The sequence below is a fragment of the Tachyglossus aculeatus genome, chromosome 4, assembly GCF_015852505.1.
Source record: "Tachyglossus aculeatus isolate mTacAcu1 chromosome 4, mTacAcu1.pri, whole genome shotgun sequence".
NCBI lineage: Eukaryota > Metazoa > Chordata > Mammalia > Monotremata > Tachyglossidae > Tachyglossus > Tachyglossus aculeatus.
Window position 1 is genome coordinate 55051536 of NC_052069.1, and position 27690 is coordinate 55079225.

At 45.0% G+C, this 27690-nt stretch overlaps 2 protein-coding genes across 2 annotated transcripts in view; one reads left to right on the forward strand and one right to left on the reverse strand.

The window, feature by feature from the left end:
• The window catches only part of DBT (dihydrolipoamide branched chain transacylase E2), a 37192-nt gene extending 36259 nt beyond the window's left edge, over positions 1-933 (reverse strand). Inside the window, exon 1 of the mRNA XM_038745879.1 lies at positions 867-933. Coding sequence (XP_038601807.1) covers positions 867-917 — 51 coding nt within the window. The 5' untranslated portion in view covers positions 918-933. The remainder of the gene's footprint in view (positions 1-866) is intronic.
• A 4875-nt stretch (positions 934-5808) lies between these two features.
• On the forward strand, positions 5809-27661 carry RTCA (RNA 3'-terminal phosphate cyclase). The gene is made up of 11 exons (XM_038745810.1): positions 5809-5911; positions 8787-8887; positions 11281-11424; positions 13688-13811; positions 14275-14333; positions 16457-16598; positions 16856-16980; positions 18595-18653; positions 22648-22742; positions 22876-22980; positions 27144-27661. Exons 1-11 carry the CDS (start codon positions 5867-5869, stop codon positions 27243-27245), a joined length of 1101 nt encoding a protein of 366 aa, XP_038601738.1. The 5' UTR covers positions 5809-5866; the 3' UTR covers positions 27246-27661.
• The last annotated feature ends 29 nt before the right edge of the window (positions 27662-27690 follow it).

The window sequence follows — 27690 nt, forward strand, 5'->3', positions numbered from 1 at the left end:
CCTGTAACCTCCCCAGCGCTTAGAACAGCGCTTTGCACATAGTAAGCGCTCGATAAATGCCATCATCATCATTATTATTATTCCCTGAGCCTCAGTGACCTCATCTGTCAAATGGGGATGAAGACTGTAGACCCAAGTGGGACAACCTGATCACCTTGTAACCTCCCCAGGGCTTAGAACAGCGCTTTGCACATAGTAAGCGCTCGATAAATGCCATCACCATTATTATTATTCTCTGAGCCTCAGTGACCTCATCTGTCAAATGGGGATGAAGACTGTAGACCCAAGTGGGACAACCTGATCACCTTGTAACCTCCCCAGGGCTTAGAACAGCGCTTTGCACATAGTAAGCGCTCGATAAATGCCATCATCATTATTATTATTCTCTGAGCCTCAGTGACCTCATCTGTAAAATGGGGATGAAGACTGTAGACCCAAGTGGGACAACCTGATCACCTTATATCTCCCCCAGCGCTTAGAACAGAGCTTTGCACATAGTAAGCGCTCGATAAATGCCATCACCATTATTATTATTCTCTGAGCCTCAGTGACCTCATCTGTCAAATGGGGATGATGACTGTAGACCCAAGTGGGACAACCTGATCACCTTGTAACCTCCCCAGCGCTTAGAACAGCGCTTTGCACATAGTAAGCGCTCGATAAATGCCATCACCATTATTATTATTCTCTGAGCCTCAGTGACCTCATCTGTCAAATGGGGATGAAGCCTGTGAGACAACCCAATTACCTCGCATCCTCCCCAGCGCTGAGAACAGCGCTTGGCACACGGTAAGCGCTTAACAGATGGCACCGTGCCTGTTGTTGTTCTGAGGCCGCCCGCCCTCCCTGCCTCCCTGCCGCCTCACCATCCGCCCCGCACTCCGACTCCAGCTCCTCAGCACCCGCACGGCCGCCATCTTACTCCGGAAACCCCAGCCGCTCCGCCACCCGGGGAGACGCCTCCGCGGCCCCACCAATCAGGAGAGGGGAAACGAGCCTTCCCCCCACGGCCACCAATCAGGACAGGGGAAACGAGATTCCCCCTCGGGGCCACCAATCAGAAATGGGGAAACGAGCCTCACCTCCTCCTCCTCCTCCCCCCCCCACGGCCACCAATCAGAAGAGGGGAAACGAGCCTCCCCCTCGGGACCACCAATCAGGAGAGGGGAAACGAGCCTTCCCCCTCCCCCCCCCCGGCCACCAATCAGGAGAGAGGAAACGACCTTCCCCCTCGGGGCCACCAATCAGGAGTGGGGAAACGAGCCGCCGCCGCCGCCGCCTCTTCCTCCTTCCCACCCTACTGCCACCAATCAGGAGCGGGGAAACGAGCTTCCCTCGAGGCCACCAATCAGGAGCGGGGAAACGAGCCTCCCTCTAGGCCACCAATCAGGAGAGGGGAAACGAGCCTCCTCCCCGTCCCCCTCCCCCTCCTCCTCCCCCTCCTCCTCCCCCTCCCCCTCCCCCTCCTCCCCCCTTCCTCCCTTCCTCCCCCCTTCCCCCTTCCCCCTTCCCCATCATCATCATCAATCGTATTTACTGAGCGCTTACTGTGTGCAGAGCACTGTACTAAGCGCTTGGGAAGTACAAGTTGGCAGCATAGAGAGACGGTCCCTACCCAACAGTGGGCTCACAGTCTAAAAGGGGGAGACAGAGAACAAAACCAAACATACTCCCCCTCCTCCGCCCCCCCCACCCCGAGGCCACCAATCAGGAGAGAGGAAATGAGCCTCCCCTGGAGCCACCAATCAGGAGAGGCGAAACGAGCCACCGCCTCCTCCTCCTCCTCCTCCTCCTCCCCCCTAGGCCACCAATCAGAAGAGAGGAAACGAGCCTGCCCGGAGCCACCAATCAGGAGAGAGGAAGCGTGCCTCCCCGGAGCCACCAATCAGGAGAGGGGAAACGAGTTTCTTCCTCCTCCTCCTCCTCCTTCTCCCCCCCCCCCATCCGGGACCACCAATCAGAAGAGAGGAAACGAGCCTCCCCGGAGCCACCAATCAGGAGAGAGGAAACGTGCCTCCCTTGGAGCCACCAATCAGGAGAGGGGAAACGAGCTGCTTCTTCTTCTTCTTCTTCTTCTTCTTCTTCTTCTTCCTCCTCCTCTTCCTCTTCCTCTTCTTCCTCCTCCTCCCCCCCCCCCCCCCCCCCGGACCACCAATCAGAAGAGAGGAAACGAGCCTACCCCGTAGCCACCAATCAGGAGAGAGGAAACGTGCCTCCCCTGGAGCCACCAATCAGAAGAGAGGAAACGAGCCTACCCCGTAGCCACCAATCAGGAGAGAGGAAACGTGCCTCCCCTGGAGCCACCAATCAGAAGAGAGGAAACGAGCCACCTCCTCCTCCCCCCTTCCTCCCCTTCCTCCCCCCTCCCCCTCCCCCTCCCCCTCCCCCCCTTCAGCCCCCCCTCCCCCCTCCCCTCCCCCTTACTCTATTTATTTATTTATTTTATTTGTACATATTTATTCTATTTATTTTACTTTGTTAATATGTTTTGTTCTGTCGTCTGTCTCCCCCTTGTAGACTGTGAGCCCGCTGTTGGGTAGGGGCCGTCTCTAGATGTTGCCAACTTGGACTTCCCAAGTGCTTAGTCCAGTGCTCTGCGCTCAATCAATACGATTGAATTCAATCGTACTTATTCAGTCGTATTGATTGAGCGCTTACTGTTTGCAGAGCACTGGACTAAGCGCTTGGAAAGTACAATTTAACATCAAATTCTAGACTGTGAGCCTGTTGTTGGGTAGGGACCGTCCCTATATGTTGCTGAATTGTACTTTCCAAGCGCTTAGGCGAGAAGCAGCGTGACTCAGTGGAAAGAGCCTGGGCTTTGGAGTCAGAGGTCATGGGTTCAAATCCCGGCTCTGCCAATGCTCAGCTGTGTGACTTTGGACAAGTCACTTAACTTCTCTGTGCCTCTGTGACCTCATCTGTAAAATGGGGATGAAGACTGTGGGGCCCCCCGTGGGACAACCTAATCACCTTGTAACCTCCCCAGCGCTTGGAACAGTGCTTTGCACATAGTAAGCGCTTAATAAATGCCATTATTATTATTAGTCCAGTGCTCTGCGCACAGTGAGCGCTCAATAAATACAACTGAACGAATGAATCAGACAATCCCTGCACTTAGTGTACGCATACAGAAAGCGCTTAACAAATACCATAAAGAAGCAGCATGGCCTAGTGGATAGAGCCCGGCCCTGGGAGTCAGAAGGCCATAGGTTCTGTTCCTGGCTCTGCCACTTGTCTGTTGAGTGACCTTGGGCAAGTCATTTCACTTTTTTGTGCCTCAGTTACCTCATCTGTGAAATGGGGATTGTGTCCAATTCGATTTGCTTGAAATAATAATGGTATCTGTTAAGCGCTTACTCTGGGGTAAGCGCAAGGTAATGAGGTTGTCCCACATGGGGCTCATAGTGTTAATCTCCGTTTTACAGATGAGGTAACTGAGGCACAGAGCAGACAACTGGCCGTGCTCTTTAATAATAATAATAATAATGGCATTTATTAAGCACTTTGTGCAAAGCGCTGTTCTAAGCGCTAGGGAGGATACAAGGTGATCAGCCTACTACACCATCATTATTATTATCATACCATCATTATTACTATTAAGACTGTAAACCTGTTGTAGGCAGGAATTGTCTCTCTTTATCGTAACTTTGTATCTACCAGTGCTTTGAACAGTGCTCGACACATAGTAAGCGGGAGCCCGGCTTGGGAGTCAGAGGTCGTGGGTTCTAATTCCAGCTCCGCCACTTGTCAGCTGGGTGACTTTGGGCAAGTCACTTCAGTTCCCTGGGCCTCAGTTCCCTCATCTGTAAAATGGGGATTAAGAGTGTGAGCCCCACGTGGGACCACCTGATCACCTTAGACCTCCCCAGCGCTTAGAACAGTGCTTTGCACATAGTAAGCGCTTAATAAATGGTATTATTATACTTATTATTATCTGTGCCTCAGTTCCCTCATCTGTAAAATGGTGATTAAGAGTGTGAGCCCCACGTGGGACCACCTGATCATCTTTTTATTCATTCATTCAATCGTATTTATTGATCGCTTACTGTGTGCAGAGCACTGTACTAAGCGCTTGGGAAGTCCAAGTTGGCAACATATAGAGACAGTCCCTACCCAACAGTGGGCTCACAGTCTAGAAGGCGGAGACAGTGCCTTGCACATAGTAAGCGCTTCACAAATACCATTATTATTAAATAACATTATTATTAATTAATTGATATTATTTATTGCTGTATTGTACTTTCCAAGAGCTTAGAACAGTGCCCTGCACTCAGTAAACGTTCAGCAAATACAGTGGGCTCACAGTCTAGAAGGCGGAGACAGTGCTTTGCACATAGTAAGCGCTTCACAAATACCATTATTATTATTAAATGACATTATTACGAATTTATTGATATTATTTATTGCTGTATTGTACTTTCCAAGCGCTTAGAACAGTGCCCTGCACTCAGTAAACACTCAGCAAATACAGTGGGCTCACAGTCTAGAAGGCGGAGACAGTGCTTTGCACATAGTAAGCGCTTCACAAATACCATTATTATTATTAAATGACATTATTATGAATTTATTGATATTATTTATTGCTGTTTTGTACTTTCCAAGCGCTTAGAACAGTGCTCTGCACTCAGTAAACGCTCAGCAAATACAGTGGGCTCACAGTCTAGAAGGCAGAGACAGTGCTTTGCACATAGTAAGCGCTTCACAAATACCATTATTATTATTAAATGACATTATTATGAATTTATTGATATTATTTATTGCTGTTTTGTACTTTCCAAGCGCTTAGAACAGTGCTCTGCACTCAGTAAACGCTCAGCAAATACAGTGGGCTCACAGTCTAGAAGGCGGAGACAGTGCTTTGCACATAGTAAGCGCTTCACAAATACCATTATTATTAAGTGACATTATAATTAATTTATTGATATTATTTATTGCTGTATTGTACTTTCCAAGCGCTTAGAACAGTGCTCTGCACTCAGTAAACGCTCAGCAACTACAGTGGGCTCACAGTCTAGAAGGCGGAGACAGTGCTTTTCACATAGTAAGCGCTTCACAAATACCATTATTATTAAATGACATTATTATTAATTAATTGATATTATTTATTGCTGTATTGTACTTTCCAAGCACTTAGAACAGTGCCCTGCACTCAGCAAATACAGTGGGCTCACAGTCTAGAAGGCGGAGACAGTGCTTTGCACATAGTAAGCGCTTCACAAATACCATTATTATTATTAAATAACATTATTATGAATTTATTGATATTATTTATTGCTGTTTTTGTACTTTCCAAGCGCTTAGAACAGTGCTCTGCACTCAGTAAACGCTCAGCAAATACGATTGAATGAATGAGTGAATGAATGAATAAATTCTTGTATTAAAATTATTTTAAAAATAATAATTATTTTTTTAAAAAAACCCTCGGTTTCCCCGCTCGGCTCCTTGATCCGAGGCCAGGGAACGGGGCCTGGTGTCTGCGCATGCGCAATTAAGGGGCGGGGGCCGTAGCCAAGGGGCGGGGCTGAAGACTGGGGCGGGCGTCTGCGCCTGCGCTGTGACGGGGGCATGGGCGGACTGTATTCCTGCGCCTGCGCGGTGACGGGGGCGTGGCCGGGCTGGGCTCTTGCGCCCGCGCCGTGTTGGGGGCGTGGCCGGGCTGGGCTCTTGCGCCTGCGCCGTGTCGGGGGCGTGGCCGGGCTGGGCTCTTGCGCCTGCGCTGTGTTGGGGGCGTGGCCGGGCTGTGCTCATGCGCCTGCGCAGTGTAGGGTGCGTGACCGGGGCTGTGCTCCTGCGCCTGCGCGCTGACGCGTTTGCAGCGCGGCTGGTTTGCTGGTACAGCGGCCTTCAGCCAGTTCCGGTTGCCATGGCGACCCAGCGGGCGGAGGTCGATGGCGGGGTCATGGAAGGGGTGAGTAATAATAATAATAATAATAATGGCATTTATTAAGCGCTTACTATGTGCAGAGCACTGTTCTAAGCGCTTGGGAATTTACAAGGTGATCAGGTTGTCCCACGTGGGGCTCACAGTCTTCATCCCCATTTTACAGACGAGGTAACTGAGGCTCAGAGAAGTGAAGTGACTTGCCCAAGGTCACACAGCAGACATGGGGTGGAGTTGGGATTCGAACCCCCGACTGCTGACTCCAAAGCCCATGCTCTTTCCACTGAGCCACTCTGCTTCTCATGATGCTGCCTGATGGTGATGATGATGATGAGGGTATTTCTTCAGCGCTTACTATGTGCCAAGCGCTGGGGTAGACGCAAGGTGATCAGGTTGCCCCACGTGGGACTCCCAGTCTTCATCCCCATTTTCCAGAAAAAGTAACCGAGGCCCAGAGAGGTGAAGTGACTTGCCCAAGGCCACACACCAGACAAGTGATGCATTAATTTCCCTGCAGGCCTGTTGTATGTGGGGCCAGCCGGGGAAATGGGTCTAGCCTGGGGTCAGCTGCTTTCTCGCCGGCTCTGTTTTGCCCACACCCTAGGGTCTCAGGGACATCATCATCAATCGTATTTATTGAGCGCTTCCTGTGTGCAGAGCACTGGACTAAGCGCTTGGGAAGTACAAGTTGGCAACATCTAGAGACAGTCCCTACCCAACAGTGGGCTCACAATCTAAAATGACATGAGAGATGGCTGGTGGAAAAGATAACAGATGGGCCTCACTTCCCAAAATCTCTGGCCACCACTTTAACTGCAGTGCCTTTTTGGTCCCGTTAGAGAACTATTTTAACCACCCATGTTTCGTTTTGTTATGTGTTCTAAAATGTACTCTAAGGGAGTTTAGGTTGGACTCTTAAACAATCCTTCAGTCAGTCCTGTTATAAAAGTTTTGGACAGAGTGTTAACGGAGAATTAGGGAAGGGTCTTTTGACTACACATGTCTGTCTACCTAATGTGAAGCGGCATCATCATCATCAATTGTATTTATTGAGCGCTTACTGTGTGCAGAGCACTATACTAAGCGCTTGGGAAGTCCAAGTTGGCAACATATAGAGACAGTCCCTACCCAACAGTGGGCTCACAGTCTAAAAGGGGGAGAGAATAAATGTATGGAGAGAAGGGGGAGAGAGTAAAGGGGCAGCAGAATAAATGTATGGATGCCCGTGTGCAGTGAAGGTGCTACAGCTGTTTTCTGTGATGTGAGAGTCTTCCACAACCCTCATATTTATAGGAGAACTAACTATTTTAAGAAGCTTTTCGTTTTAATGTGCTTTCCCACTTGTACTTCCCAAGCACTTAGTACAGTGCTCTGCACACAGTAAGCGCTCAATAAATGCGATTGATTGATTGATGGAGCCGGGATTAGAACCCATGACATCCCGATTCCCAAGTCTGTGCTTTATCCACTACACCCAGCTGCTGTCATTCATTCATTCATCCAGTGTGCAGAGCACTGTACTAAGCGCTTGGGTTGTTCAAGTTGGCAACATATAGAGACGGTCCCCACCCAACAGCGGGCTCACAGTCTAGAAGAGGCCGAGGCAATGGCAATGGACTCTTCAACAGATGCACTACTAAGCAAGTAAAAAAATTGTAATTATAATTATAGAATAATTATAATATATATTATGTTATATTATTATATTATAGTAATATATAATTGCAATAATGATGGTATTTGTTAAGTGCTTAGTATGTGCCAAGCACTGTTCTAAGCGCTGGGATAGGTGCACAGTAATAATAATAATAACAATGGTATTAAGCACTTACTATGTGCCAAGCACTGTTCTAAGCGCTGAGGGGGATACAAGGTGATCAGGTTGTCCCATGCAGGGCTCATAGTCTTCACCCCCATTTTACAGATGAGGTAATTGAGGCCCAGAGAAGTGAAGTGACTTGCCCAATGTCACACAGCTGACAATTGGTGGAGCCTGGATTCGAACCCACGACCTCTGACTCCCAAGCCCGGGCTCTTGCCACTAAGCCATGCTGCCTGATGCTGCTGATGGTATTTGTTCAGCGCTTACCATGTGCCAAGCACTGTTCTAAGCACTGGGGTAGATACAAGGTCATGAGGTTGTCCCACATGGGGCTCACAGTCTTCATCCCCATTTTACAGATGAGGGAACTGAGGCACAGAGAAATGAAGTGACTTGCCCAAAGTCATACAGCAGACAAGTGAGCCCACTGTTGGGTAGGGACTGTCTCTATATGTTGCAAACTTGTACTTCCCAAGCGCTTACTACAGTGCTGTGCACACAGTAAGCGCTCAATAAATACGATTGATGATGATGATGACAAGTGGCGTAGCGGGGGTTTGAACCCACGACCTCTGACTCCCAAGTCCGGGCTCTTGCCACTAAGACACGCTGATTCTCTTGGAAAGAGCCCGGGCTCAGAGGTCATGGGTTCTAATCCCGACCCCACCGCTTGTCAGCTGTGTGACTCTGGGCAAGTCATTTCACTTCTCTGTGCCTCAGTTCCCTCATCTGTAAAGTGGGGATGAAGACTGTGAGGCCCACGTGGGACAACCTGATCACCCTGTATAATCCCCCCGAGGGCTTAGAGCAGTGCTTCACACATAGTAAGTACTTAACAAATGCCATCATTATTATTATTATTACTGTTCTCTCAGAGGGCTCCCCCCGCCCCCGTTTCAATACTGTGAGGCCATTCTTGGGTAGGGATTGTCTATTACAGAATTGTACTTTCCAAGTGCTTAGTCCAGTGCTCTGCCCACAGGAAGCGCTCAATAAATACGATTGAATGAATAACTGAATGAATGTCTGTCTGTCTGTATCTCTCCCTCTCTCCCTGTGTCCGTCCCCGCCCGTCTGCAGGGCGGCCAGATCCTGCGGGTGTCCACAGCACTCAGCTGCCTCCTGGGCCTCCCCCTGAGGGTCCGGAAGATCCGAGCCGGCAGGAGCAGCCCCGGCCTCAGGTGACCCCGACCAAGAGGGCCAAGGACGGAGGACGATTGGGAGGACGATGATGATAGCATTTGTTAAGCACATACTGTGTGCCAGGCACTGTGCTAAGCGCTGGGGTAGATACAAGGTCATCAGGTTGTCCCATGTGGGGCTCACAGTCTCAGGAACTGAGGTCTAGAAGCGAAGTGACTCGTCCAAGGTCACACAGCAGACCATCCCAGTGACCTGGTGAACAGCCAGTGCGGCAGAATAATAATAGTAATAATAATAATAATGTTGGTATTATTGTTTGTTCAATGCTGACTATGTGCCACTGTTCTACATGGGAATCAGGTTGTCCCACGAAGGGCTCGCAGTCTTCATCCCCATTTTACGGATGAGGTCACTGAGACACGGAGAAGTTAAGTGACCTGCCCAAAGTCACACAGCTGACAACCTGAACCCACGCTCGTGGCTATGGGCAAGAGCCCGGGCCTGGGACTCAGAGGACGCGGGTTGTAATCCCAGCTCTGCCACGTGTCTGCGGGGTGACCCTGGGCAAGTCACTTCACTTCTCTCGGTCTCAGTTACCTCCCTTGTAAAATGGGGATTAAGAGTGTGAGCCCCATCTGGAACAGTGTCCAACCTGATTAACTTGTATCTACCCCAGCGCTTAGAACAGTGCCTGGCACCTAGTAAGTGCTTAACAAATACCATCATCATTATTGTTATTATTAAGTAGTGGAGGCGAGATTAGAGCCCATAACCTTTTGATTCCCAGTCCCTGGCTTTTTCCATTATGCCAGCCTGGATGTGGGGCCTGAATGCCCACTTGGAATCAGGACTGATCAGGAGGGCGCCTTGTCAGGCCTGTCTGGCGGAAGGACTTAATAATAATCATTATTATTACTATGGCATTTGTTAAGTGCTTACTATGTGCCAGGCACTGTGCCAAGCTGCTGGGGTGGGTACAAATGCTTAAAAAGTGCTTGGCACATAGTAAATGCTTAGCAAATACCATAACTATTATTTTTACAAACAAATGGGGTTGGACACAGTCCTTGTCCCAAGTGGGGCTCACAGCCTCAGTCCCTATTTTACAGATGAGGGAACTGAGGCACAGAGGAAGTGAGGTGATTTGTCCACGGTCACACAGTAGACAAGTGGCAGAGCCAGGACTAGAACCCATAACCTTCTGACTCCCAGGACCATGCTCTATCCACTACGCCATGGCCCTCCCCGTTTTTGTTGGTGTCCCCTGGGTTTCTCTCCCTGGTAGTGAGGTGAGAGGAGACAGAGATCCTTTTTTTATGTCTCCAGGGGCAGCTTTAGGTGCAGGCTGGATTCAGCAGTAGGCCAAGCTTTAGTGAGACCTCAGGGAGGGATTCTTTGAGCCCATTTATTATTGTAATTTTTCTCAGTCCTTTAGCATCCTAGAGTACAGAAGTTCACACAGCTGTTAGCAGCATATTACAGTGGTCCAGTCTTCCAGCAGCAGATTTAGAGCAGCATAGGACTCTTTCCTGGAGTAAGTGTCGCATCATCATCATCAATCGTATTTATTGAGCACTTACTATGTGCAGAGCACTGTACTAAGCGCTTGGGAAGTACAAATTGACAAAGCATGACAAAGCAGGCACACCGTGGCCCTTATTCTACAGTTAGAGTCACCAGCTGTAGATTTCATCGTCATCATAGAATCAAATGGACGAAAGAGACCGTAAAAGGTTATCTGGTCCATCTGCAGGGCTGTACCCCAGTCTTTGGGGCCTTTAGCAAAGGAGGTAAGGGAGAACGTAATTATTTCCAATTTAAAGATGAAGAACAGGGGAACTTGAAAGGCCAAAAGAGGCCTTAAAGATCAGTGTGGAGATGAAAATTCTGCATCGATTTCAGTGCGTCATTAATAATAATAATAATGATAGCATTTATTAAGCGCTTCCTATGTGCAAAGCACTGTTCTAAGCACTGGGGAGGTTACAAGGTGATCAGGTTGTCCCACGGGGGGCTCATGGTCAATCCCCATTTTACAGATGAGGTCACTGAGGCCCAGAGAAGTGAAGTGACTTGCCCAAGGTCACACAGCTGACAATTGGCGGAGCCGGGATTTGAACCCATGACCTCTGACTCCAAAGCCCGGGCTCTTTCCACTGAGCCATGCTGCTTCTCTAATTACTCTATTACTGTATATATTATTATATATTATTATTATTATTATTATATATTATATATTATATGTAATAATAATATAATTATATATTATATATTATTGTGGGAGTGGTGGAGGAATAGCTGGAATTCTGAATATGTGCATGTTGAATTTGGACACTGCTTTGTCATCTTAGTTCATTATCGTGTGACATATCGTGGGGTACGGGCAGTTTGAAAGCACACGTTTTGATGCAGCATTATTTATGACCTGAAGGCCTCAACACCTCTCTGGACTGGAAATGGTTCGAGATTTATGTGAGGGGCACCTGGAGGGAGCAGAAATCGGCTCAACGGAAATAACCTTTACACCTGGAAAGATCAAGGGTGGGACTCACACAGCAGATACCAAGACAGCAGGGTATGTCTTTGTGTGTACTTGCATATTGCATGGTAGCCAATTTTAGCCCTGAAGAAGAAACGTTTTCTCTGAAAATGGAAAAATGGGTTAAATCAAATATAGCCCCTCTGGTTCCATTGCTTTTCATGTTCGACTTCCCTTATTTCATTGGAGAGTTGTTTTTAGGATCAAATCTAAAATTATTGGATGAAAGAATGGAATGATATCTGTATTAAAGTAGAGCGGTCTTCCCAAAATTTTGTGCGGGTTTTTTTGACGTGGCTTGCCAGTGCCACTCAGCCTGCCTGGATCCAGTGGGAAGAGGTGGCGACCAGTGCAGCATAGAGGGAATCCATCCCACACAGCAGTGACAGAAGCTGGAAAAACAGGTGCATCCGTCCTTGTGGCTGCTTCCAAATGTCTCTCCCCAGCCACCGCCATTCTATACATAGTTATATTAGGCCATTTGACTTCAGAGCGTAAGCTCGTTATGATCAGGAAACATGTCCGCTAATTCTGTTGTATTGTACTCTCCCAATTGCTTAGTACAGGGCTGTGCATATAATAAGCATTCAGTAAATACAATTGATGATCAAAAATAGTTTCATTCATTCAATCATATCTACTGAGCGCTTCCTGTGTGCAGAGCAGTGTACTAAGCGCTTGGAAAGTACAATACAGTTCAAGCAGGGTTATGGAAAGTGGAGCTTACAGAGTGGAAAGAAGCATGAGGAAATAATGTAACTGGAGTAGTCGTGGTAGATAGAAAGGGGAGGTGGGAGAAGCAAAGGAGGGGAAAGATGCAAAGAAGGGAGAATCAGGATAATCAGATTGGACACCGTTCCTGTCCCACATGGAATTCACAGTCTAAGGGGTGGGGGAGAACAAGTATCTTATCCCCATTTTGCAAATGAGGAAACTGAGGCACAGAAGTTAAATGATGATGGCATTTGTTAAGTGCTTACTATGTGCGTAGCACTGTTCTGAGCGCTGGGCGGGGGGATACAAGGTGATCAGGTTGTCTCACGTGGGGCTCACGGTCTTCATCCCCATTTTACAGATGAGGTAAACGAGGCACAGAGAAGTTGTGACTTGCCCAAAGTCACACAGCTGACAAGTGGCAGGGTCGGGATTAGAACCCATGACCTCTGGCTTCCAGGCCTGTGCTCTTTCCACTGAGCCACGCTGCTTCTCTTTAAGTGACTTGTCCCTGGCCACCCAGCCTGGGATTTGGCCCAGATCTCCTGAATTCCAGTCCCTTGCTCTATCCATTAGATCATGTTTCTTCTCTGTGGGCAGGGATCAGGTCTTCTATCTCTGTTGTAGTCTCCCAAATGTCTACTAGCGTGTGCTGTGCCACATAGATCCTATATGTTGTTAAGCACTTACAATGTGCCAGGCATTGTTCTAAGAGCCGGTTAGATACAGACTAATCAGTTTGGACGCAATCCATGTCCTACAGAGGGTTCACAGCCTTAACCACCATTTTACAGATGAGATGATTTGCCCAAGGTCACACAGCAGACAGTTGGCAGAGCTGGGATTAGAACCCAGGTCCTCCTGATTCTCAGGCCCGTGCTCTATATCCACTAGGCCACACTGCTTCCCTTTAGAAAAAAAAATAACATTACTACCCAGCCCTCTAAAAATGATTTAAATAGCAAGTGGATAGACCAACTGTCAGGTGCCAGAGGGTCTAGAGTTTGGAGCCCATGGACTCGATGACACTGAGGTTCCAATCAGTGATTCTGCCTGGCTGTTTTTCAAAGTGCTATTTTCCAAGAATAAAGACAGTGTGTGAGATAGGTTTGGGTGGCATTTTTCCCCAAGTAAAATCACTGGAAGAATTGCGTTAAATTCCACTTTTAAATTTTAAAGCGCTTAGAGACAAAGCAGGAGAGTGGGAAAGGAGACTACCTAATACATTTTTTCCCCCGAAGTAAACTGAAGTATATTGTGATCTCTGTGGGAAAGGACAGGGATTCTTTAAAAAAAAAAAAACAGAAAAAATGTCCTCAATTTTTTAAAAAAAGGCCCTTCGTAAAAAGTGTTTGTTACTGCAGTTAAATTTATAGAATTTCATCATGTTCAAGATCGTGGAGTATTTAAAAATCTATCACTCAGAAATTCACGAGTTTAAAATTTTACACTTTATTTTTCAGTTGGCTGGTAAATTATGCTTCCACTGATGACGCTGTATGCGATAGCCTTAATGAACTGAGAAAATAGTGAAAATAATGAAAACAAGAGCTAATGGAATGGGCTGTTTTCACCCCCACTTTAGGAGTGTGTGTCTGTTGATGCAGGTCTCAATGCCCTGTGTTCTGTTCGCGGCTTCCCCGTCACAGCTGTATTTGAAAGGAGGGACGAATGCTGAAATGGCCCCACAAATTGACTATACAGTAATGGTAAAGATCATTTTTTTGCTGGCAAAGAACATCATATGGGCGGGCAGACTGTCCGTTTGTTCAGTGTTTTATTTAAATACGGTACTCTCCTCACTCATTAAGCGCTTGGTAAATATCACTTATTGTTTAAGGTTGTTTTTACTTTACTGACCTAGCCTATATATGTCCTTTTACCTCATTTTTGCATTGTGCCAAGCCCGCTGTTCAGACTGAGTCTTTCTTTAATCTTGGTAGTGGTTCTTCAGTATCTAAACTGCTGTTTCTCTTTGTGAAACTTTAATGTTGAGTGCACTGAACTGGAGAAAATTATTTAAAATGTAAAACAGGTCATTAACTCTGGGTATAGAAAGTATTGATCTTGGATTGGTACAGGTGAGGGATCTGAACTGAAATAGTGTTTAGCATCTTGGGTGTTAACATTACCCAGATCCAGAGGTTAATGCAAAATGTGTCGGTTTTTCAGGTCTTCAAGCCGATTGTTGAAAAATTTGGGTTCAAGTTTACCTGTGATATTAAAATGAGGTAAGTTGTCTGTCCAAGTAGCCTTTGTAACATATGTCTTGTATTGGAGGTTGGTCTTTGTGGAAGAGATCATGTGGGAAAAAGAAGGGCCTTTGTGCCAACGTGCTATACTGTTCGGGTGCATTTCAGAAAAGTGTATATACAAAGATTTTGGGGTGTTGCTATCCAGGGACAGCCTGCCTAAAGATCGCACAAGCTTTTGTTTGTCAAAAATCCGGTATATCATCATCATCATCATCATCAATTATATTTATTGAGCGCTTACTATGTGCAGAGCACTGTACTAAGCGCTTGGGAAGTACAAATTGGCAACATATAGAGACAGTCCCTACCCAACAGCGGTCTCACGGTCTAAAAGACTGTGATTTCACAGATTGATTTCACAGATATCAGATTGGTGGTTATGCATTCTGTAAGTTCCTTGTGAGCAGGGAATGGGTCTACCAACTCCATTATACTGTACTCTTCCAAGTGCTTAGTGCAGTGCTGTGCACACAGTAAAGGCTTAATAAATACAATTGACTGATTAATTCGATCAGTCAATCAATCAATCATACTTATTGAGCGCTTACTGTGTGCAGAGCACTGTACTAAGCGCTTGGGAAGTACAAGTTGGCAACATATAGAGACAGTCCCTACCCAAAAGTGGGCTCACAGTCTAGAAGGGGTCACCCTTTTTGAGAAGCAGCGTTGCCCTAGTGGCTAGAGCATGGGCTTGGGATTGTTAGAAGGACCTGGGTAGCGCTTAGAACAGTGGTTGGCACTTACTAAGCGCTTAACACATACCATAATTATTATTAATCCCAGCTTGGCCACTTTGCTGTGTGACCTTGGACGAGTCACTTAACTTTCCTGTGCCTGAGTCACCTCATCTGTAAAATGGGAATTAAGACTTTGAGTGCCATGTGGGACTGGGTGGTGTCCAACTCAATCAGCTTGTATTTACCCCAGCACTCAGTATGGCATCTACCACATAGTAAGCACTTAACAAATTCCATAAAAAATGCAAATTCATGCATTCTCTGAAAAGTTAATGGTGTAACTGTTCTTAGAACAAAAGGGAATGAACAATTTGTATCATTTTCTTTCAGATTCAGTGTTTATGGGAGGATTTTTAATACTGGGATGTGGGGAGAAAGGCAGGAAAGGGAGAGACACAAATACTGTTTTTTTCATGCGTGTTCACACACTCCCTTACCTACCTCATTCTGCCTCTCCCTCCACCCCCTCTCTTTCTCTCTCTCTCTCTCTCTTTCTCTCTGCCTCCCTCCCTCTCTCCCTCCCTCTGTATTCAACTGTTGGGCTGGTAAAAGTGGGGGGTTGGGTGCTTCAGCTGCATCTTCTTCCTCTTGCCCTGCTGTGGCCAGCTGTCCTATGGGCAACAACACCAAATCTAAGAATGATGTGCTGTCATATAGTCAGTCTAAGCTATCAGTGAGAAAGAGCTTCCATGCAAGAGCTAGGGGATTTCGAACTAAACCAGTATTTTTTAGGACCTCAAGTGCACACCATTTGCATTTTTCTGAAATAGAACCAAAAAGTAAGGCTTCCCCTCTAGACTGTAAGCTTATTATGGGCAGGGAAGGTGTGCACTAATTTTATTGTATTGTACTCTCCCAAGCAGTTAGTACAGGGCTCTGCGCCTAGTAAGCGCACAATGAGTATCATTGATTGACTGATTCCACATTGAGGGACAGTCACATGAAACTTTTACTGCCCCATTAAAGTGATATGGGGCATTTTTCTTCATATTCATGCTGCAGGGGTTAATAGGTGGAATTGATAAGGGATAAAGAAGTTATTTTTCCCCTGTCAGTCAAATCTTGCATGGTATTAGTCCATTCATTCACTGTGGCACTACTATGGTAATACATATGCCATCCCTGAGTTGGTGAGTAGATTTTGGAGAGTGTGGTCCAGAATAACGCTCATTTTTAGTGTTCTCTTAGGAGAGTAAAAATGAACATCACCTAGGCCTCTCCACTTGGTGCTTTGACATTTTGATACTGCTTTTTGATTGTGTCAGTGAACAGTGTATATTCTAAATCTCTCACTGTAATCGTAGTAATATTACCGTATTTTGATTTTGTCATGTCCTTGATCCATTTATATACTTTTCCTAGGGGCTACTATCCCAAGGGGGGTGGCGAAGTGATTATTCGAATGTCACCGGTTAAACAGTTGAATGCAATAAATATAACTGACCGTGGCACTGTGACAAAGATATATGGAAGAACTTTTGTTGCTGGTGTTCTGCCTTTAAAAGTAAGTGGCCAAAATATTCTTGAAACACATTTTTTGGCTCCCCCTGCCCCTGTATTATTATGGTATTTACTTTTTATTCTCTTACCCATCAAATGATAGCCAATTTTTAAAAGTTTGACTTGAGCTCAGCATTTCTACGTAATTTATAGAAAAGTTATGATCGATTTAACCTTTGTGGACTGAAAATGATTGTCAAACTAATCAGTGATTTATTTCAACTTTACTGTAACAGTTGCCTTTCTGTCTTACCAAATCAGATAGCAAAAGATATGGCGGCAGCAGCAGTGAGATGCATCAGAAAAGAAGTCAGGGATCTGTACGTTAACATCCAGCCTGTTCAGGAACCTAAAGACCAAGCCTTTGGCAATGGAAATGGAATAATGTGAGACAAGACCCTACAAACTCTTCCCACGTCATTAGTTTAGACTGTCGAAAGTAATCACCCTCCCCTCGCTCTCGGCTTCAAGGCTGTCCATCACCTCGCCCCCTCCTACCTCACCTCCCTTCTTTCCTTCTACAGCCCAGCCCGCACCCTCCGCTCCTCTGCCGCTAACCTCACTGTGCCTCCTTCTTGCCTGTCCCACCGTCGACCCCCGGCCCACGTCATCCCCCTGGCCTGGAATGCCCTCCCTCCGCACATCCGCCAAGCTCGCTCTCTTCCTCCCTTCAAAGCCCTACTGAGAGCTCACCTCCTCCAGGAGGCCTTCCCACACTGAGCCCCCTCCTTCCTCTCCCCCTCCCCTCCCCCCGCCCTACCTCCTTCCCCTCCCCACAGCACCTGTATATATGTTTGTACAGATTTATTACTCTATTTTACTTGTACATATTTACTATTCTATTTATTTTATTTTGTTAATATATTTTGTTTGGTATCTGTCTCACCCTTCCTAGACTGTGAGCCAGCTGTTGGGTAGGGACCGTCTCTATATGTTGCCAACTTGTACTTCCCAAGCGCGTAGTACAGTGCTCTGCACACAGTAAGCGCTCAATGAATATGATTGAATGAATGAATGTTATGAGATGGATAGTTACAAAAAGGACTCTGCTAGTGTGCTAAAGCCATGGGATAGGTAAGGTAGTTGACAACTCAGTTAACCGGGGCCTTTTTGGATTTTTGCATTTGACATCCTTTTCGGACTTTACCTCCGATTTCTTACAAGGGATTATGCTTTTCAGGATGAGTCTGTTGCTAATCAGTCAGTCTGGCTCTCAGTTCTGCTTTTCTGGGAAATTTCAGAAACTACTTTTCCGTACCTATTAATTCATAAATGTTAAAGATGCCCAAGACATTTTGGAGAGGGAAAACAGAACCATTCCAGTCACCCAGTGGAAAAGGTATTGGTGTGGGATCTTCAGTATATTCCTGTAATTGATGCTTTTGAAGTTGAAAGTCGATCTCCATATTTAAACTCTGATATCTCTGGGATTTTTGTTGGGGGGTGGGTTCTCTAGTTATGGGTGGAAAGTAAATGTCATTAGGATATAGGATCATATGTAAAATATATATTCCTCTATGTAAAAGTCACTTTGAGACTGCTAGCGTATCTTTTATGGAGCTCTTAACAGTGAAATGGTGTCACTTTGACTTGATCCCAAGATACTTTTTTATGTTGTGGGGAGTCTTTTTTTTTTCAACTGAGATTTGAACTATAGGGGTCATATAATCCTTTGATAGATTCCAATTAGAGTTTAGCTGTGACTTTCCTGATCAGAAGTATCTTAAGGATATTAGTACCTGTGGTGAGAGCCACTTGCGCTATTGTCTTTTTATGTCCTCAGTGAATCTACCTTTTCAGTGTATGAAATATTTACCACTGTTTCAGCAGCCATATCTGGAACACATACCCTTTTTTTACCCTTAAACTCTAGTTGAGTCTGATTGTGCCTAGTTAGCAATCACTGTGATCCGGGTTTTAGTTATGTAAATGATTTAGAGGGTATTTAGGTATGAGAGATACAGAGGGATACTGACTCATTATGTTGTTTTTCCACGTAGCATTATTGCTGAGACGTCAACAGGCTGTCTGTTTGCTGGATCAGCACTTGGTAAAAGAGGTAAGAATGAGTTGGTGTTTCCAAGTGGTGAACCCAGTTCTCTCTCTACCTGAAGTTACCAAAGCCCTAGTAATGACTGCTGCTCCCAAAGTCCCTCAGCTCATTTAGATCACTAGGAAGAGATTTAAAGCACTGCTGCTAGATGTAGCATTATCTTCAAATTCAGTCTCACACACACCCGCTTCATCTGTCTCCCCCTTTTAGACTGTGAGCCCACTGGTGGGTAGGGACTGTCTCTATATGTTGCCAATTTGTACTTCCCAAGCGCTTAGTACAGTGCTCTGCACGTAGTAAGCGCTCAATAAATACGATTGATTGATTGATTGATCAGTGCACTCAATGAGTTTTGATTCGAAAAGACTAATGCTCCTCCCAAAGTGCCTGTCTACTAAGAAATCATTTTAAGTATTTTTCTCTTAGGCTCATCCTTTTAAAATCAGTTTATCTTAGATCAATTTAAATCAGCAGATGCATAATCTAGTGGAGTTAAAATTGAATCCGTGGTTAAGGAATTTGTTACTAACTTGAGGTTTAGGTTTAGTTAACTAAACTTAAGGTTTAGGCAGTTTCCTTTTTTTAAGCAGAGCTTACTCTCTCTTCATAAAAATGCATATTACATTTACATTAGAAAATGTATTTATGTATTTTTCTCCACTCTCTTTGGAATTCATTGAGAAGCAGCGTGGCTCAGTGGAAAGAGCCCGGGCTTTGGAGTCAGAGGTCATGGGTTCAAATCCCGGCTCTGCCAATTGTCAGCTGTGTGACTTTGGGCAAGTCACTTCACTTCTCTGTGCCTCAGTTACCCCAACTGTAAAATGGGATTAAGACTGTGAGCCCCACGTGGGACAACCTGATCACCTTGTATCCTCACCAGCGCTTAGAACAGTGCTTTGCACGTAGTAAGCGCTTAACAAATGCCATTATCATCATCGCCTCATACTGACTGATGCCCTCCACATGCTCCCTAAGAAAGAACAAAAATTAGGAAATCTCCCTCTTCTCCTGACTCATTAAATATGCATATTTGTGATTTTGAATGCAGCAAATGATTAAAGTGATCATAAGTTGTTGAATATGTTTGTCTTCTGACCCTCATTGTGTCTTCTGCAGTATTATCATTGCCAAAATAAAAAAGTATTTTCTCAAATGTGCTCTTTATTTCGTGACCATTACCCTTAGTGTATTCACCAAGAATATCTAAATTCAATGAATTTGTCGTATCGTGATACCTTTACTTTTCTTTGCTCATTCAAGATTTGTATTGCTTGAATTTTAATTAGGGGAAAATTCCCAAAACAGGGAGCATTTATTTTCCTCTGCTGTGGTACTACCAACATTTTAGGATTTATCGAATTTTTTTCTAAAATATGAAATTATTTGAAAAACAGGTTTTTTGTCAATTAAGTGGGAAAAGATAAAGTTAAAAAAAGGCTAAAAGTTATAGGTACAGTGGGTGAAACAGTGATTAACAGTTCCATATTTGAGTTACATTTCCTTTTTAAATCTTTTTTCCCCTCATGATGCCAATTAAAAAGTCTACACAAGCTGTAAGATTTAGTAGTGTTTACTATTTCAAAGTCATTGCTTTTTCAGGGGAACAATGTGGGCTCTGAATTTCCAGATTTTAATATTAATGAAACTACCCATGTTCTCTTTCCTTAAAGGACCTTTTCACTCATAGCCAATTTACAATTAAAGCCAATCAGTCTAGGGCAAATAGATTATAGGACTATTTTGAAATACCGGTACCTCTGAAAGACTCATTCTGTTTTAGAAATTGCACTCAAAATAAATTGGAGAGAAACATCTAGATGTACACCCTCAGACTAACATGAGAAGCAGCATGCGTCTGGGAGTCAGAAGGTCATGAGTTCTAATCCCAGCTCTACCACTTGTCTGCTGTGTGACCTTGGGCAAGTCACTTAATGGTGGCATTTGTTAAGCGCTTACTATGTGCACAGCGCTGGGGAGGATACAAGGTGATTAAGTTGTCCCACGTGGGGCTCACAGTCTTCATCCCCATTTTACAGATGAGGTAACTGAGGCCCAGAGAAGTTAAGTGACTTGCCCAAAGCCACACAGCTGACAATTGGCGGAGCCAGGATTTGAACCCATGACCTCTGACTCCAAAGCCCGTGCTCTTTCCACTGAGCCACCCTGCTTCTCTGGGCCTCAGTTACCTCTGAGGATTGAGACTGTGAGCCCCACATGAGACGAGGACTGGTGTCCAACCTGATATTCTTGTATCCACCCCAATGCTTAGTACAGTGCCTGACACATAAGTCCGTAACAAATACCATCATTATTATTATCATTCAGACTTTCAAAACTTCTGCGGCGAGTTCTAGAAAAAATATCTGGGTATTTGTTATGAGTCCTAGATTAAAGTTAATTGGTAATATTCATTGACCATCTATTGTGTGCAGAGCATATAAGAATCTTTAAAATAAAGCTTGGTGAGTCACGGAGCACCTTGATGTTTTAGGGAGAAGTAATTGTACTTATTGCAGTTCTCCTGGGCCAGCTCAATCAGCGTGGCTCAGTGAAAAGAGCCCGGGCTTGGGAGTCAGAGGTCGTGGGTTCTAATCCCAGCTCTGCCACTTGTCAGCTGTGTGACTTCGGGCGAGTCAGTTAAATTCTCTGGGTCTCAGTTCCCTCATCTGTAAAATGGGGATTAAGACTGAGCCCCACGTGGGACAACCTGATCACCTTGTAACCTCCCCAGCGCTTAGAACAGTGCTTTGCACATAGTAAGCGCTTCACAAAGCCATTATTATTATGATATTTTCTCCTTATTGTAAGGTTCCTTCTAGGTAGAGTGTGGCCTTAACTTTTCAGGTGAAGCAGTTGTAAAGCCGTCGGATCAGTTTCCCGGCACTTTCCCCCGCTTGCACTCAGTGCTCCTCCAAACTTCTAACTGTACCTCGCCTTACCTTACGTTACCGCTACCTTAGCCCCTCTCAAATCTGTCAGATCAGGGATCCCTCCTTCAAAACCCTCCTCGCTCCTTCTGTTCCAGGGGTTTCATCCTCTATATGTCTACCCACTCTGTTGTATTCTCCCAAGCATCTAGCACCATGCTGTATACCCAGTAAGTGCTCAATAAATGCTATTGATTTGATTAAAAAACCCCTCAATTCACAATACCCATCAATCATTTCCAAACCATCCTTAGCTCTTATATATTTCATTTCTGTCCTCAGCTCTCATGTATTCATGTATATTTTGGTGTGCATATTATGTAAATAGCTCCTTTTGCCTGGTATAGTTTTAAATAATGATGGTGTTTGTTAAGGGCTTACTATGTGTCAGGTACTGTACTAAGCGCTGGGGTGGATCCAAGCAGATCGGGTTGGACACAGTCCCTGTCCCACGTGGGGCTCACAGTCTCAATCCCCATTTCCCAGATGAGGTAACTGAAGCCCAGAGAATTTAAGTGACTTGCCCAAGGCCACACAGCAGACAAGTGGTGCAGCTGGGATTAGAACCCATGACTTTCTAACTCCCAGGCTTGTGCTCTATTCAAAACGCCATGCTGCTTCTCTTGAAGTTGCTCGTATATTCTTTCCTTTTGCTCCCCCTACTTGGAAATAATTTTTGTCTGTCCATCAGTCAATCAATCAGTGGTATTTATTGAACACTTACTATGTGGGGAATACTGTACTAAGCGCTTGGGCAAGAACAGTACAACAGAATTCAATACAACATAATTCGCAGAAACGTTCTCTGCCCATAGCCCATCCCAGAAGGTTGTAAATTCTTTAGGGCAGCAATCTCTTGTCATGTTTCTGTTGTATTCTCTCAAGCATTTTGCTGACACTCGATTAAATATTGTTGATTAAGTTGAGGAAAGAGGTTTGCAGAGTTCCAGGTCAAGTGGGGGGACAAACCCTTGTAGTACACTGAATTTAGGCGAATTATAGGGCACCAAAGTCTCAGTAATGTGTTAGGATTTTTTTTCTTAGTGCTTCATTTGTCTGCCCTTCTGTTCCAGGTGTGCAAGCTGACAGGGTTGGAATTGAAGCTGCAGAGATGCTACTAAGTAATCTTAGACATGGTGGTGCTGTGGATGAGTATTTGCAAGACCAGGTAAGGACACTTCAAGGGAAATCATTTTTCTTATTTGATTTTTCCTTTAGCACTTTTTAGTAGCTGTTTAGATAAGTAGAAGTTTTAACGTAGGACTGCTTAACTGGGAACGATGTTTTGTTTGTTTCTCTAGTTGATTATTTTCATGGCGTTGGCCAGTGGGGTCTCGAGAATCAAGACAGGACCAATCACACTCCACACACAAACCGCGATACATTTTGCCGAGCAGCTAACAAAGGTCAGTAGAAATCAAATGAAATGGCTGACTTCAGGATAGTGCTTGGGGCGTATTAATAAGAAAATAGCAGTCTTATTAACTAGCATAATTGCCCTGCTTTTTGCATAATTTTTGTCATCCCAAAACAGGGTAGGGGCTATTACATAGGAAATTAAATGTAGCAATAATGGGAGCAGGAGAAAAAAGAGAAGGATAATAAAGGAAGAGGCAAGAAGGGGGGAAGGAAGGGAAAGTTATTACGTACAATAGCCACTTCTTGAATTACAGTAGCCTCCCTTTCACTTATCCTTTTCCGGCTTGCCTCTGGCTGCCACACTGCAACCCTGCCTTTCATCCTACCCTAGTATGTGTGCACGTTTCAAAAAAGAGACTATCGTGGCAGAAGCCCATCCCAGCCATGCTGTGACCCTGCACCTCTTCCTACCCCCGTTTGCAGCACTATCACTGCCTATTGAAACCATCTTTCATTTCCTCAAAAATTGAGATGGGGGATTGTGCAGTGGAGGCGATTTTGCAAAGAAAATAAGGTCATACATCTGTTTTCACGGAAATAACCTTCTGGAGAGAGTCAAACAATAGGAAAAGAGATTATCTATGGACATGGTTTTTAAATAGCTTCTGCTTTTTGAGTTCATTTTTTAAATTTATGCGGGTTCTCTGCAGTGCGCTTCCAAATTGTGAAATAAACCATTGGTGAAATTCTGACGTTTTATTTTCTTCTAAAATTTTACTTCATTCCTGTCACCCGTCACCCAGGGACGGGTTCGTTCGGGAATTGGTATGGCGAGAGAGAGAGAGACTGGGGACAGAAAGCCTGAGTACAGATACAAATAATACAAAATTTATTCTGCAAGGCAAATTGAATTATTTGATTATTTTGGCTGCGGTGAATTGAACTTCCCTATCGGGAGGAATATAGTTATTTAATCCAGCACTTAGAACAGTGCATGGCATACAGTAAGCACTTAACAAATACCATCATTATTATTTAGTGATACTAGGGCTTCCCTAATGAGAGGAATATACTTATATGTTACTCGCACATGGCAGAACCCCCAGGTCCCACCCAGGAGGAATTTCTCTTATATGTTTGCACTTGGTGAGGTGGCTGGCTCTCACCCACGTGCACTTCCCACTCGGGAGGAATCCATTTATGCATTACCGGAGGCCTTCCCAGACTGAGCCCCTTCCTTCCTCTCCCCCTCGTCCCCCTCTCCATCCCCCCCGTTTTACCTCCTTCCCTTCCCCACCGCACCTGTATATATGTATATATGTTTGTACGTATTTATTACTCTATTTATTTTACTTGTACGTATCTATTGTATTTATTTTATTTTGTTAGTATGTTTGGTTTTGTTGTCTGTCTCCCCCTTCTAGACTGTGAGCCCACTGTTGGGTAGGGACTGTCTCTAGATGTTGCCAACTTGTACTTCCCAAGTGCTTAGTACAGTGCTCTGCACACAGTAAGCGCTCAATAAATACGATTGATTGATTGATTGATTACCCACACTTGGTGAGGCGGCCAGCTCTCGCCCACGTGCACTTCCCACTTGAGGAGGAATCGACTTCTGCGTTCCCTGCTTGTCATGAAGCACTTGGCTCCCACCCGTGAACATTTGGCCGCCCTTTCCTCAGTGCGCTGGTTCTGGTTGCAGAGCGGGCGTCTTGCGCTCTGGGCAAGGGGGACACGTGGGCTGCTGCTGCACATCTCGGTCCGCTGCCCAGAAGGTCAGAGGCGACAGGAATTTATTACCTGTGGCGTGGGCTGTCCCGCCTTCTGTCCTCTGCTTGCTCAGTCTACACCCCTTCCATCCCCCATACCTATCTTTCCATCTCCATCCCACCCCCGGCCAGAGAATAATAATAATAATAATAATGATAATGGTATTTGTTAAGGGCTACTATGTGCCAAGCACTGTTCTAAGCGCTGGAGGGGATACAAGGTGATCAGGTTGTCCCACTTGGGGCTCACATACTTAATCCCCATTTTACAGATGAGGTAACTGAGGCACAGGAAGTTAAGTGACTTGCTCAAAGCCACACAGCTGACGAGCGGCGGAGCTGGGATTAGAACCCATTCATTCAATTGTATTAATTGAGCGCATCCTGTGTGCAGACACTGTACTAAGCGCTTGGGAAGTACAAGTCGGCAACTCATAATAATAAATAATGGTGGTATTTGTTAAGTGCTTACTATGTGCAAAGCACTGTTCTAAGCGCTGGGGAGGTTATAAGGTGATCAGGTTGTCCCACCGGGAGCTCACAGCTTTAATCCCCATTTAACAGATGAGGTAACTGAGGCACAGAGAAGTTAAGTGACTTGCCCAAAGTCACACAGCTGACAGTTGGTGGAGCTGTGATTTGAACCCATGACCTCTGACTTCAAAGCCCAGGCTCTTTCCACTGAGCCATGCTGCTTCTCCATGACCTTAGTCATGCGCTTAGTCATCTCCAAGCGCTTAGTACAGTGCTCTGCACACAGTAAGCACTCAATAAATATGATTGATGATGACCTCTGACTCCCAAGCCCGGGCTCTTTCCACTGAGCCATGCTGCTAAGTTAAGTCACAGATAGCGTTTTGGCTTTGAGATGGCCAGTGCCCAGATTCACATAGGCACAATTCCCCATCGCTACATCCAGTGGCCCCGGAACAGAGTTCCGGGTCACGGCCCATCCTTCTTCACTATCACCCACGTGAAAGTGAGGAAAATTAAAGACTTAATTCTCTCTGGTAGTTGTTGACCAAGTCCTACTTCACAGAGTTCCCAGCCTTGCTCACTGATAGATCTTTTGCGTCTCCAGTCAGGGTTGAAAAGCCCCAGTGTAGTGACTTTCTGGCCTCGTTAGCTCCTTGAAGTCTGTCCCCACTCAGTCTTCATTCCCCCTCCCCACTAAAATCCCCACCCTCATTTCATCCCAGCACTCACTGAAAAATTGGCACTTCTGATCCCAAACAGAGATTAGAGGCTGCTCCTTGGAAACTTCATTAACTCAGGTTTTGAACAAGCTCCAAGTTGTGGAGTCCGATTCCGCACTCGTTCCACACAGAGCTCTAGTTGTGGCCCTGGAGGTCTGTTGTGGTATCCAAAGTCCCACTAAGGATGGAACCCTAAAGTCCCTAAACCCTAAAACTCCCCAGTCAGTGCCTCTCCCTAACATCCAAATTCTGCTACAGATAGAGTTCACTAAGGAAAGAAGTTGCAGGCTTCACTGACAAAGTGAGCCCACAAAGTGTGGCCAGGGGGGTGGGCGGGAGGAGAGACAGAGAGGAAAAAAAGAATATTTAAGCGAGTGAGCATGGTGGAGGGAGGGAGCCCACCATTCTATCAGCTTCCTCTTGAAATAGGAGTTAGTGTAGCAAGCCCTGGCTGTCTCACCCACCAGCTTTCTACACAGTTTGCTCTTTGCCACACAAATACCCAAAGGGCCCATAAAGCTTCCCCATGTGCTACCGGGACTTTTTTAGGTGTTTGTGTTCAGTTTCCTGGACTTCACAGGCTGAGGTGTAACTCCTCAGTAGTCCATTTTCTCCTCTTTTAGAACACAGCTTCTAAGGACAGGCTGTCTTCTCCAAGCACACCCATGCCCACATACTCCCCCCCCCAACACACACACATCCATCCTCCCTCAGGACAGCCTACAGTATATTAAGTGGATATACATTTATTCCTTCTTTGTCAGCTCTTAATAATTTAAACGCTAAGATTCCCTCTTCAACTATGTAGAACCTCAATGTTTGACAGCTGCCAGTCTCTTCATTTTAAAAAATTTTAATCTGACAGCATTTTGACAGCCATCAATACAAATGACAAGTGTTTTTGTCATTTGATTAAGCTTGACACAATTATAAAGCTGGCTTATTATATATTTGGCCAGAGAAGCTGAGTTGACCAAACACAGAACATCAGGATAAGTCATGCAGGTTTTGTGTTGTACAGTGCTCTGCACACAGAAAGTGCTTAACAAATATGATTGACTCTTGATAAGCATTTGATTTACTGGTGCCTCTGTTCCTTTATCAACAAAATGAGACTCACACCCTATAGTGTCGGTAGGAATTAACATTTAATGCAGCATAAGAAATCATAACTGAAAACACTACATATATTATTCAGGGTATTTAATTTTTTATTTTTTAAAAAGATGTCTTTTCTTGTTTCAGGCTAAGTTTACTATTAACAAATCAGAAGACGAAGATGATTCTTCTCAAGAAACTTACATTATTGAATGCCAAGGAATTGGGATGACAAATCCAAATTTGTAAAAGGTTTGTCTTTTTGGCTGTACCTCAGTGATATATTGCACTAATTTTAAATAGGTACTCCTTGGAGGTGCAAGATAGGAATGGATCCAGAGCTGACTTAATTTGGAGTCGAAAAGAATTATAGCATATTTATGCCTTGTGTAGAACTCTTCATCAGATTGATCTTTGTGTTTACAGGGATGCAAAATACAGTGAGCTGTAAAAATTTAAGAATCAATGCATGAGATGAAAGCTTATTTGTTTTGAAATGATTGAATTATACTTCTACCTAGAGAATGCGCTCATGAATTATAACCTTTTTTATGATGGTATATCGTCAATGGGCAGTGCTGCATCTTTAATCGTATTCTATTTCTGTAATCATTTTGCTGAAATGCAGTTAAGCAGATAGTAATAAAATATTCTCAAAGCCATTTCTGTGTATTGCCTCACACCAGTTCCAAGC